The sequence below is a fragment of the Penicillium alfredii genome (genome assembly GCF_028826965.1).
Source record: "Penicillium alfredii strain IBT 34128 chromosome Unknown utg000004l_segment0_segment0, whole genome shotgun sequence".
Taxonomy (NCBI): Eukaryota; Fungi; Ascomycota; class Eurotiomycetes; order Eurotiales; family Aspergillaceae; genus Penicillium; species Penicillium alfredii.
In genome coordinates, this window is record NW_026622701.1 from 4,251,903 (window position 1) to 4,264,642 (window position 12,740).

Sequence of the window (12,740 nt, forward strand, 5' to 3'; positions counted from 1 at the left end):
CGAGCGAATAGGGGAAATATCGGGCCCCAGCGTCACATCACATCTCTCCCTAATGGATATACTTAGTGCGGCCCCGGCCCCATCCGTGGATATTTTTAGCGACAGGAGACTGAACCACGTTTCTACAGTATATACAGTATAGTATATATAGTCAATCAACTATACGCTTCGGTTTTTGATATTGTCATCCATGATTATTACTTCTCTCCTAGAAGTAAGTAAAGATATTGAATACAAGGAATGAGGATTGAAGTTCCCCTGACGCAGGAACTCGACCCCAAATCCGCATGCATCCTCACGGGGCCGAAATCATTCCACTTGGTTTTTTTTTTGTCTGGGGGCCAAGGATCCAACTGTCTTCTTGGCAGGATGAAAACCAGGAACAATGTGTAAGACCAGTTAAAAAGAAAAGAAAAGAAAAAAGAACCCTGTGGCGCTTTACCGACAGCCATGCTGTCTTGGCTTATACTCATGAATCATACTTCTTGCCGCTGGGCTTTGGGCGCGTAGGCAATCACACCGTGATGCACGGCGCTTCTACAAAGACAGAGCAGAAAAAGAAAAGGAACAATGATTGCCGATCGTGATCATCCCTCGATCGGCCCCAGAAAAGCAAAAAAAAAGCTATCCCTGAATCAGGGTACAACATTGGATCCTTCTATACTTCAGTGGGGCCATGCCTCGCGCTACGGTTTCAGGGCGACACGCCGTGGTTGCTCCTGCGGGTTGTAGAAGACCCTCAGTTCGATTGTATTCTATTTTTATAATCTTTGGGATGTTCGGTGAATCAACCGAAGCCTGACCCTCTCTCGGACCCTCTCTCTCAACACCGTTCCTGCACTAGACCCGGTTTCATCATTGGCTTGCCCTGGGCGCTTCTGCGACGCGATGTCTTACTCTTCACAATATGCTTCTAGCTCGAGAGGGTGATGAGTTCTTTGTGTTATTCCTGTTTATTCAGTTGAAATATCATATTAGCTGTATGTGGGCAGTTTTATTAAAGAAGATCTCATCTTCCCCCAGAAGGATTGCATCCTATTGTCCTTTTCGGCCAGGAACATCAGGGATCGCGTTCCTTGTGTCCCACTTTTGTTCTATTATTTCCTGATGTTTGATCTCCCGGCCCCAGTCCGATCTTCATCTCTCCAGATATTATAATTCTCTTGCTCTTCCCACCTGGCCCGGCCCCTTCTCTGGCCGTATTCTCTTTCTCTTTTTTTTTTTCCCACCTCCAATCGCTTGTTGACAGTATCTTCCCAAGATGAGGGCTGATCTGTCGGTTGCGTTGTTCTCTCTACTGGCTGCTGCCCAGGCCACTGGTGGTGTAAGTGGAAACCAGCTTGAATTGGCAACGTGGGCATATGTATATTGACATTGGTATTGGTCTAGTTCTGGGGCTCAGACAAGTTCTTCAGCAGCCCCGGCCGGTCCGCCAACAAATGTACCCAGGATCAGAAGAGCGGCTTCAACTGGCAACAGCTGGAAGTCGGCTCCTTCAAGCAGTTCGGCGGGTTCGACTTTAGCAACTTCAAGTGTGCCAATGGCTTTGGGTCTGGAAAGAACAAGCGTGATGTGAGTTTGCGTTGCTGTTGAATTCGCCAAAGAATGATGTTGATTGCTTTGCAGCAAAAATGTATCCGGGGTACCGCGTTCAAGGCTGGCGATGGCAACAACGGCAACAACGGCAACAACGGCAATAATGTCAATGTTAATGTCAACGGCAACAACGGACCCAACGGCAACAACGGACCCAACGGCAACAACGGACCCAACGGCAACAACGGACCCAACGGCAACAACGGACCCAACGGCAACAACGGCAACACTGTTCATGCCAACGACAACGGCAATGCTGGCAACGGAATCATCGGCAAGAACCCCAACGCGCCGTCGTTCTCGTGCGGCAAGGAAGAGAGCGGCTTCTCCATCACGCACTTCCACATGTCGACCACCGTCCAGACAAACCTGCACATCATCTACACCATGCCCGATGGCTCGACCTGCAAGAATATCGCGCCGTGCTCACCCGAGGGCAGCACCATCAACAATGAGCAGTGCGGTGGCGCCACCTCCGTGCACTTCGAGCTCCCCGAGGAGGCCGAGCACCAGGAGTGTGGCTTCGGTATCTTCAACATCGGCTTCGATTGTAAGGAAGGTAATACTGTCTCGGCGCCGGGCCAGCCTGCGCCCTCGGGTCCTGCTTCGTCGGGCCCTGCCCAGCAGATGACTACCTCCACCGTCTACAGCACCAGCTTGGCTACCGTGACCAGCTGTGCTCCCACTGTCACCGACTGCCCGGCCGAATCCACCGGCGTCGTCACCAAGACCATCTCGGTTTCGACGACTGTGTGCCCCGTTGGCGAGACGCCGACTGGCCCGGCCCCTGGCCCTTCGTCCGTGGCTCCAGCCTCGTCTTCGGCTCCTCCTGGTCCTCCTGGTCCCCCCTCGGGACCGTCTCCCCCGCCTGCGGGCCAAACCACGTCTGTTGCCTCTGCGCCGCCTAAGATGACTACCTCGACCATCTACAGCACCAGCGAGGTTACTGTGACTAGCTGCCACCCGACGGTGACTGACTGCCCGGCTCACTCGACTGGCGTCACCACTTCAACTATCTCCATCTCGACGACCATCTGCCCTGTCACCGAGACGCTGCCTGCTCCTGGTCCGTCGGTGGCTCCTGGATCTTCTTCGGCACCGCCTCCTACCCCCGAGTCATCTTCGGCACCACCTCCTGCTCCCGAGTCGTCCTCTGCGGCACCTCCCCCTGCCCCTGAGTCTTCTTCGGCACCGCCTCCTGCTCCCGAGTCGTCTTCGGCGCCTCCCCAGATCCCGACTGGCGGGTCTTCGGTGCCGGCTGGTCCCCCGCCTGCGGGTCAAACAACGTCTGTTGCCTCCGCGCCGCCTAAAATGACCACCTCCACCATCTACAGCACCAGCGAGGTGACCGTGACCAGCTGCCACCCGACGGTGACTGACTGCCCGGCCCACTCGACCGGCGTCACGACCTCGACCATCTCGATCTCGACAACTATCTGCCCCGTCAGCGAAACGCCTCCGCCGGCCGAGTCCACCCCGGCTGCCCCTGTCCCGAGTGGCAGTCAGCCTGCCAGCTCTCCCGTTCCTCCGCCGGCTAGCCCGCCCGCCAGCTCGCCTGCTGGTTCGCCAGCTCCTGGTACGACGTCGGTGCCGCCTGCCCCTGCCTCTAGCTCGCCTGTGCCTGAGGGCTCGACTGTCACAGTTGTCACTACTTCGAGCACTACGATCTGCCCTGTTACCAGCACCGTCTCCTCGGGAGGATCCTCTTATGTCACTACGTCTAGCAGTACTTCGGTTATTATCTTGACTACTAGCTCGACTATCTGTGCGAAGTGCACTGGATCCCCATCTCCTGGCCCCGAGTCTTCTGGTCCCGCTCCCTCTGCTCCGGAATCCTCTGGCCCAGCTCCTTCCGGCCCCGCTCCGTCTGCACCAGAGTCTTCTGGCCCAGCACCGTCAGCTCCAGAATCATCTGGTCCCGCCCCCTCTGCGCCGGCATCCTCTGGCCCAGCTCCTTCCGGTCCCGTGCCGTCTGGTCCCGCGCCGTCTGGGCCTGCTTCCTCCGGCCCCGCTCCGTCTGCACCAGTGTCTTCTGGGCCTGCTCCGTCGGCTCCGGAATCTTCTGACTCGCCCCCTGCTCCCTCTGGTCTCACGACTGCCCCCGCCGGCCCGGCCGCCAGCGGCACCGCGCCAGCATCGAGCCCGTCGGCGTCAGCACCTTGCCCGAACACTGTCCCTCAATGTATCAACACTTGGCTCTCACTGACGCCCAAGTGCCACTCCAACAGTGACGCCAAGTGCTTCTGCCCCAACAAGGAGTTCACCAAGAAGGTCATCTCCTGCATTGAAGCCTGGGGTGCCGGCAAGGACGAGGTGACGGCAGCCATGTCGTACTTCACGGGTATCTGCGCCCCTTGGGTGTCCGAGAACCCGGGCATTGTGACGGGCATCCCCTCAACCATCACGCTGATCCCCAGCGTCTCGGTGCCCGTGCCCAGCAGCATCATCAACACCAACGGCGGCCCTCGCACCGCCACCGCCGTGCCCTCCTCCCTCCCCGTGGCCCCGATCACCACCGCGCCCTCCGCTCCCTGCACCACCATCTCCTATGGTTCGTCAACCGTCACCGTGCCGCTGGTCGGCTTTGTCACCAACACGGGAAGCAACAAGGGCGACTCCCCCACCGTCGGCCTCTACGCCGGCGGGCCCAGCGGTGCCGCGCCCGCCACTACCCCCAACCCAGACTCCCCCATCACCACCAACGGCAGCAGCAACACCCCGCCGTCCGTGTCTGCCAACCCGTCCAAGCTGATCACCACGGCCAGCCCCGGCTCCTACGGCGCCAGCGGGACCCCGAGCGCCTCCGCCTACAGCGCGGCCTCGTCGGTGTCGATGGCCTGGAGTCTGATGCTGGGGTCTGTTGTGGCGTTCTTTGCCATTATGCTTTAAATGTGACCCTGTTTTCTACGGTGTTTAATGATTTATTTTATTTTTCTTTTCTTTCTCATTGTAACGTTGCCAGGTTGTTCATATGCATGTACCGTGCACATTGATTGTGATTCAGTCTGTACTGTATAATTAACTCTATCGAGATAATGGATACGATAGACCGAGTTTGTTTTTGCTGGTACCAATGTAGTTTGTATTATCAGACCGCCCAAAAATGGTTCCTGATCTCACAGGATTTCACCTCGCAGGTACGCCTTCAGCACCGTTCAGGACCCGAGGTCCGGGTAGATCAACGGTCGCCGAACCCAAGCCCTAACTACGGGATCCATGGACCCCCAAGGGGACTGACCGTTGGTAATCCCATTACTGTGAACTGATACTTGTTAAAGATAGTATCCATCAATTGGATTGTTTCTATTTCATTTCCTTTTTTTTTCATATATCCTCGTTCAGCCTCAAATATGCGTTGCGCCGATGAGATCAGTGGGTCGAGGTCGAAGTGGAGGGAGATATTCATGGATGATATTCTATCTATCCCTACCAAGTGCTCTCTCTATTATTGACCGAACTATAGGGTATAAGGCTCTAGTCGAGCGCCACCACGTCTATGGAATTGCAAATAGGGAATTGAGGGATCTTAAAGACTATTTCTCCTTTCTGTAGACTGCAACTGCAATCCTGCGTAACTACGCAACTGCACAACTCCGTACGTAGACATAGAAACCACGCAAGTGACCAAAGTCCCAGTCGGCGACGATCCTGATAAGAAAAAAAAAAAAAAAAAGGAAAGAAAAACCCTCCGCAATGATCTCCCCTGCATTGCCACGCCTCTTCTCCGCGGAGAACATCCACAGTATGCTGTACAAGACTAGCGACAACCTCCTTGCAATGGCACTAGTAGAAGAACCCTAAAGGGAAAAGCCAAGTACAATCACCGAGGAATAACCTTGCAAGAAGAGGCTCCACCTGTCAGTTCAATCCGCTTATCTCGGTTCGACACAGAAAAAGAAGAGAGATAAGCATCTTTGTCCACATTGGCTCTGATGGTCTGCATTTATTGTTTTGCGAGATCCATCATTTCTTGGCCCCGGGAGTCACCGTTCGCCCATTTCTGACAGCCCACACTAAGACGAACAAACCATAGCCTGTAGACCACCACACACACCACCTATGTCAATGATGTCTCCCCAGATATGCTGTAGATTGAAATTCCCACTATCGATCTGCTCGGTTCCTCCCCTTGCCGAGCCCGAGATAAGCGGAGTGTCCGCCAGTAGGCGTTCAGATTTGCGAACAAGCTGGTCCCATAATGTGAATCGTTCCATGGGAGACACCCCCCTCTATATACTCTTGGTGTTGATCCGGGGGTGTACTTTATATAAAGACTTGTTCTATTCTATACCTCTGTATTTCTATACTTTATACCCTGATACTTCAACGGCGTACTCTAACAGAGCATGCCCCATCATGGCCCACCAAGAACCCACATCACTGTGGTGGCCCGAAGACCGCATCGCCTCAACCCTGGACACCACGTACATCGTCAGCCACCTGCAGCCGGCCAATGTGCCACGGCTCTTTGATCTGCCGCGCTGGGGCGAGGGCCTAACCAGCGAGACATACATGGAATGGATCCTGCTCAAAGCCGGCCGCCTCTTCCTCACGCTGTCGGCCATCGGCATCCCCGACCGCATCTTCGCACTCGTCGACGAGTCCTGCGACGACGCGGACCTGCCCGTCCCCGAGCACAGCGTCGACCTGCTCCAGCTTGCCGCCGACGGCGCGCCCGACCCGGCGCTCGATTCCCGCTTCTTTCATGCTCAGTGGCGGTTCCTTGTTCGCGGTATCGCCGAGGGTGAGCATGTTGCTTATACCGCTAACGAGGGCGTCCCCGTTGAAGTGCTGCGCCCGGGGTCCAGCGCCAGTACTAGTGTGCAGGGCCGCGATAACTCGGTCGATAGGGTTGTGCTGGCGGGGTCGGTGTGCCGCGTGTTTCTGCGTACTTGTGTGCAGGTCGGTGGCGCGCCGCACTTCTTTGAGGCGGACGAGGTGCTGGGCGAGATCCGGGCGCTGCGAAGGCTCGCTCACGAGCATGTCATGTCCGTGTATGGCTCGTACCAGGCCGACGATACAATCTGTGTCCTCTTCACCGGCGCCAGTGCCGACCGCACCCTGCACAGCTTCCTAACCGACGAGCCGCTGGCCTTCAAGCGGCAGTCCAAAGAGCAACGCCGCCAAACCCTCATTCAGTGGCCGCATTGTCTGGCATCCGGACTGGCATGGCTACACGCGCGGGGGCATTCGCACGGCGCCATCCGCCCATCCAACATCCTCGTCGACGCTGGTTTACACATCCGCCTCGGCCAGTTCCAGGCCCTGGACTCGCTCCTGGCGCCGCCGCGCGTCGACGACCTTGAGGCGTACCAGTACTCGGCGCCCGAGCGCTGGATCCGGTCTGCCGCGCCGCTCCCGCAGCCCGCGCCATCGCGCATCCTCCTGCCATCGGGAGGCCGTACTGCGCGCAAGAAGCGGCCGTCGCGCCTCACGCTGACCCCATTGAATGAAAGTCCGCCGTCGTCGCCGGACTTCCCGCGGCCGGACTCAGCCGCGTCCCGGGGAACGGTCATCCGTATCGGGCTGCCGGGGTCGCCGTCACGGTTCTCGTTTGCGTTCTCGTCTTCGTCGTCGTCTGCTTCGTCGGCGGCGTCCTCGAGCGCAGGACAGGATGTCGATCCGTGGAAACAACAGCAGCAACAGCGGCACGAAAAGAAGTCGCAACAACAAGAATCGCAGCAGGGCCGCACGCGCATCTGGAGCAAAATGCCCAAGTCACTGATCGCAACGCCATCACTCACCTCGTCCAATTCCTCCTCTTCCGCCTCCTCATACTCGATCCCATCACCAGCCTCACCGCAATCTTCATTCGTGCCACTATCACCATCATCGCTATCACCAAGACCATCATCCACAACCCCATCCACAACCCCATCCACAACCCCATCCACAACATCATCTTCAACCCCAAATCAAACCAATCAAACCCCCCTTACACACCTGGCACGCCCACCAACAAACCCCCACACAATCCTCCGACATCTTCTCGCTGGCAGCAACAACCCTCAACATCCTCACCCACCTCTGCAAACGCAGCCTAAGCTCCTTCGCCTCGCACCGCAGTGCACGCAACCGCTCCGCCGGCCGCGGCGGCGGCATCGCCGACGCATCGTTCCATCTGGCGCGCAACGTCGTGCAGGTGCAGTCGTGGATCGCGCTGCTAGAGGGTGACGCGCTGAAGCGGTGCCGGCGCGACCGCGGCAGCGACAAGCCGTTTTGGGCGGTGCCGCGGCTGTTGATGGTGTTGAGGGCGATGCTGGATGCGGACGCTGAGAAAAGACCGGAGGCCAGGCGCGTCAAGAGGTGTTTTGCGAACGCGGTTTGTCAGCAGATTCCCGGGGGTGTTGTTGCGTTGCATTGTAGGGGTGGGAAGAGTGGTAGTGATGAGGTGAAGGAGAAGAAGCGGTTGGTGAATAAGGAGATGGGGGAGATGGAGGAGAAGTCAAAGAAGAAGAATGCGAGGTCGAAGCTCCGTCACGATGCTTCGGCTTCGTCGGTGTCGGATTTCGATTTCGGGTTCTCGGACCCCGGCAGTGGCAGCGACACCAATATCGATGACGACGAGGAGAACAATGCCAACCATGCCGAGGCAGTATCCATCAAGCAGGAAGAGCCAGAGATGCAGACCCAGCGGGAATCGCCCCAGCTCGCTCTGCCGGACTTTGATATTAATATCACAGGCATAGAGGGGCTGACTCTCGCAAGTAAATAAGGCAGGCAAAATGTTAAGGCGCTGGGAGATATTTGGCGTCGGTTGGCGCTTGTACAATTAATAGATGGGACAAGCGCTGGTTTCCAATATCAATAATTTTGGTTCTGCCTACACTTCGTGAAAGCCGGGAGCTCAAGATAACAAACATAACAGGCGTGTCCACTGTCTCGCAGTAGCTTCATCAAAACTCGTCTATCCTGTGATCTCAGGGATGGCATAATCAATACAGTACCTCGTCCTCGTTCCACTGCCCGTAGCTCAGTGATTCTCACCACGTCACAACCAAAAGGCGACTGCTCCCACTACTCCAGACAGCAGCATAGAAACTGCCAGCAGGCGTTCTGTGGCCGTGGTTCCGGTGATGGTTAATGCACTGGCACTGCTCTTCTTAGTCGCCGTCGCACTGGCGCCCGACCCAGCAGCAGTCGCCTTGCCGTCAGTAGACGAGGTTCCCATCGTCGTGGCCGCTTCCTTGCTCAAGGTTTGTCCCAGAGTGGGAAGTGGTGAGTTCGGGTCCACGGCCCAGCCGCCCGAGGTGGAAGCAGGACATTTGATGTTGGTGATACCCGAGGCCACCTTGCGGTAGTCGGAGAGGTGAACGCCCGTCGGGTGGAGAGTAGCCCACTGAGCCTTGAGATTGCCAAAGTCAGGCGACACCGGGGTCGGGGTGCCCTTTCGCGTGAAGCCGTCCTCAATGATCGAGTTGGTGGCAGCGGCCGCCTTGACCGACGGTCCATAGCTGATCAAGCCGTAGTCATTGGTTTCCTCGATCCACTCGTAGACGATGGACCCAGACCACGTCCCCGACATCTTCTTGCCAAAGATGGCTGACTGGTCGTGGAACGTGCGAGGAGCCGGGGTGTTGCAGCCGGTCTCGGAGAAAAAGATGGGAATAGGGTAGTCTGTCGCATTCTTTTGCAGGATGTTGTAGCCTGACTGTTCATAGCTCGACTGGCCGCACCATTCGTAGGCATTCAAGGAGTAAAAGTCCAGTCGGTCCGAATGGTTGCCAGCGCACGCCAGGTAGTTCTGCAGCATGGGCCGCAGATCAGCAATGTCCGCCGCAGAGTAGCCAACGGGGATCTGGCGATAGCCCTTCTCATCACGGTAGGCCTTGATATCGCGAGCGGCAGCCAAGACATAGGGCGCGGCCTGCGAGCCATCCGCCGTGGTCAAGACTTCGTTCCCGACAAAAACCCCGGCCGTGTTGTCGAATTTTTGGAACTCATCAAGCACCTCCTTGAAGCGGTCGAACTGGGTCTGGTTCCAGTGGGGGTCGGTCTGGGGAAGAGTATCAGTGCTGGGTCAAGCTCAGGAATAGTCAAACCCGCCTACCTGCTCAATCTGCGTGTTGAAGGTATCCAGATCGACAAACAGATAGATCCCTGCATCCGCAAAGGCCGACATGCAGCCCTTGTGGTCTGCTGAAGCATCCACGTGGTACACGCGAATAGCATTGGCGCCCAGCTCGGACATGCGAGCGATGTCGCGTTTGCATTGGGCAGTGTCGACGAGCGGGTCGTGGGGAGTGAGCTGATAGGCAATACCTGCACGGTGTTAGCCATCGGGTCCTGGTCACTTGTGTCCATCGCATCCACAGATCCGCACCCTTCAGGTAGTACTGGGTTCCATTCTCATAGAAGAACTTGGACCCGACAGCCGAGATGGTTGGCACGGCAGTCACAGCCTGCAAGCTACCCAGCAACACGGGCACTGCGAGGGCAAGGAAAGACCACATGATTTTAAGTCTGTGAAGGTAACACTGGTGCAATAGATAAAGGGATTCGATGGCCAGTAGATTGGTGAGAAGAGAAGAGTCGAGCGTCTCCCCTCGGGGGACGTTCTTGTCGCGAAAGAACTGCAGGCACTTCCCGTAAGGAAAGAGCAAGACAAAGAAGTCTTCCCCAAACACCAGCACTTGCGACCAGCAGAGGAAATCGATTCTGAATCCCAAATTCCTTGAAAAATGTAGCCAGGTTGTGGGCAGATTGCGCTAGCGCGCCACCAGTCTCATTCCTCGCTCCATGCTGCGACATGCCAGGGGGAGGCTATCGCCAATTCCCTGGGGGAGGATAAAGTTGGAGAAAGAATGTGCTATTAACCCTTGGATCCGGGGATTGACAATCAAAACCACCCTGGCCCATGTGGGATGCAGATGCATATCATGTCCGACATACATGCAGAGGGAAAAGTAGGAGATGGGTATGGTGGATATAGTGGATGTTTGCAAGGCTACGGACTACTTGGTACTTGGCACTGTAGACAAGGTGGAAATTGTATCCAAGTAAATATCCAAGTAAATAAGATCACCATAGCATTACCAAGGGAAGTAGAAATTATCTCCAGTTTCATCAACAAGATGTGTCCACAGCAACCACACGAAAAACACGAAAAACAAGAAAAACCAAATGAAGCCCTCATTTCCGAGCGCCCGGAAACTGCCGAGTTCCACTCGGAAAAAAATCAAGAAAAATCTTTCCCGTCCCAAGGTACATGTAACCACGCACGGTCCTCACAATAACACGTTGATTATGGCCAAAGATAGCCCCTCGCTACGTGTAGACACTGGATGCTGTAGGTACTATAGATGTAGATAGTCTCATCTTCAGATCTGGATCGATTCCATAGCCGAGACCCCTTTTATGGATTATCGCAAGCTTCTGGATCCTGCCGATCGATAGTGCAAAACAAGAGAAAAAAAAAAAATAATAATAATAATAATACTTCTAGGGGTCTGAGTTATTGGGCAGACATGCCGATCTCTAGCTGCTAAGAATAATCGAGATCAACCCCAGCATGCCATCCGTGCGAGGCCACGGGACTCTCCATATTCTCCTTGGATGTTTCATAGTCATAGAAAGTAGAATTCAAGGGTTGACTCTTATGTTACATATGAGTATCTGATATCCATTACTATCTATGGTACATCCATGGATATCATAGTATATACATGGTATCTGATAGTAACTATTCAGTACGACATACTGTTGAGGGGGAAAAGAAAGTTAAAAAAAAAAAAAAAAAAAAAAAAAAAAACCCTGACAAGTCCAGACTCTTTCCCAATCTCCATCGGCCCACCAATTTTGTTGAACTCCACCAATCATCTCTCGCCGGGGCACTGCGTTCGTCAGCAGTGGGGCGACATCCATTGCGATCTGCGGTGACCCTTTGCCTGAGGCAAAGGCCCTGATCAACACGTTCCCATGACGTTTCCGCAAAGGGGGGTGGTTAATGCCTTGGTATATTAGGACTCCGTTTCCGGACATCCCCACATCGCTTTTTCTTCAAGGAGTTCCCCTTCTCAACACTCTCGACCTTTCTTCGCCACTCCTCCTTTCGACATGTTCTAATTATACACCCTATCTATTCTCAACTCCCCTCGCCGATATCGCGGTTTCTTCAAAATCACACAATATAATACGCTTGTCATTCTACACGACATGTCCATCTCTCCATTCCGTATATCGCGCCAGGAACTGGCCAGCATGGAGCGCAATGAAGCGTTTAGGGCCATGCGAGAACAGTTGCGACGCCAGGAATGCGGCACAGAAGGGCCGAGCTTCTGTTCGGTGCACCAACACTCGTCCACCACCGCCCAAGACTCGTTCCGGCTGCATCGTGACATTATCCACACTCTCCTCGTGCCACTCTTCCTGATCAACCACCAGGCGGAACGTACCGCCGCACGCGCCCTGGCCAGCAAAAAGGGGGCCGAGCCCGAGCGCGCCTTCCGCGGCGAGGCCCGCAGCGCCTTTGCCTGGCTGCACTGCATCCTGACCGAGGAGCACGACTGGTATCTGACAGCCCGGTGCCCCGCTTGCATCGTGCTACATGTCTTGAACTCTGAACCCACCATCCGCTTTGTGACCGTCGCGGCACAGCTGGCCGGTGCGCGCTCGGGTTTCGGCTGCTGGCTTGCTGCTCTCGAGACCGCGGTGCGCGAGGACCCTTTCTGGGGCGATGCCTTTTGGCCCGACATCGAAGACCGTGCCTCTCGCTTAACCGACGGTGTCCAGCAACTCGTGCGTCAGTGCCACGAGTTGCGCACCACTCTGGACAACCCCTCCTGTCCAATCCCTTCTCTGGCTAAGACCCCCGCGCCCGTCGCTGCTCCGACCTGCACCATCGCTCTCAACCCCTCGAGCTTTGCCCGCAAACAAGTCCGGCTCTCCCGCGAGGAGCAGCGCTATCGATCGTCGGTGGCGTGGAACTGCTCCCTCGAGATGCGGCAGCCGATGACTACCACCGGCACCACACAGTCCCGCCGACGATCTCTGACCTCATGAGGGCTGCATGGTTATGGCGGATATGCATACCATACACCATATAGCATGCTCTGCCTCTATTCGCCATTCTGCAGCCTCCTTCTCCACCTTCATCACTAGGGCATCCCCCATGATGACACCAGCTCAACTCGGGCAAATCTAAG

General features: G+C 55.8%; 4 protein-coding genes across 4 annotated transcripts; 3 read left to right on the forward strand and 1 right to left on the reverse strand.

The window, feature by feature from the left end:
- Positions 1 to 1,261: 1,261 nt before the first annotated feature.
- NUU61_003291 (extracellular serine-threonine rich protein) lies at positions 1,262 to 4,485 on the forward strand (the record flags this gene model as incomplete). The annotated part of the gene is made up of 3 exons (XM_056653873.1): positions 1,262 to 1,324; positions 1,390 to 1,572; positions 1,657 to 4,485. The coding sequence occupies 3 exons, from the start codon at positions 1,262 to 1,264 to the stop codon at positions 4,483 to 4,485; spliced, it is 3,075 nt and encodes a 1,024-aa protein (XP_056514940.1).
- A 1,467-nt stretch (positions 4,486 to 5,952) lies between these two features.
- NUU61_003292 (protein kinase domain-containing protein) lies at positions 5,953 to 8,311 on the forward strand (the record flags this gene model as incomplete). The annotated part of the gene is made up of 2 exons (XM_056653874.1): positions 5,953 to 7,343; positions 7,642 to 8,311. 2 exons carry the CDS (start codon positions 5,953 to 5,955, stop codon positions 8,309 to 8,311), a joined length of 2,061 nt encoding a protein of 686 aa, XP_056514941.1.
- Positions 8,312 to 8,587: 276 nt separating this feature from the next.
- On the reverse strand, positions 8,588 to 10,049 carry gel6 (putative 1,3-beta-glucanosyltransferase; the record flags this gene model as incomplete). Its single annotated transcript, XM_056653875.1, has 3 exons — positions 8,588 to 9,592; positions 9,647 to 9,858; positions 9,920 to 10,049. 3 exons carry the CDS (start codon positions 10,047 to 10,049, stop codon positions 8,588 to 8,590), a joined length of 1,347 nt encoding a protein of 448 aa, XP_056514942.1.
- Positions 10,050 to 11,751: 1,702 nt separating this feature from the next.
- NUU61_003294 (uncharacterized protein) lies at positions 11,752 to 12,597 on the forward strand (the record flags this gene model as incomplete). Its single annotated transcript, XM_056653876.1, has 1 exon — positions 11,752 to 12,597. The coding sequence occupies one exon, from the start codon at positions 11,752 to 11,754 to the stop codon at positions 12,595 to 12,597; it is 846 nt and encodes a 281-aa protein (XP_056514943.1).
- Positions 12,598 to 12,740: the final 143 nt, after the last annotated feature.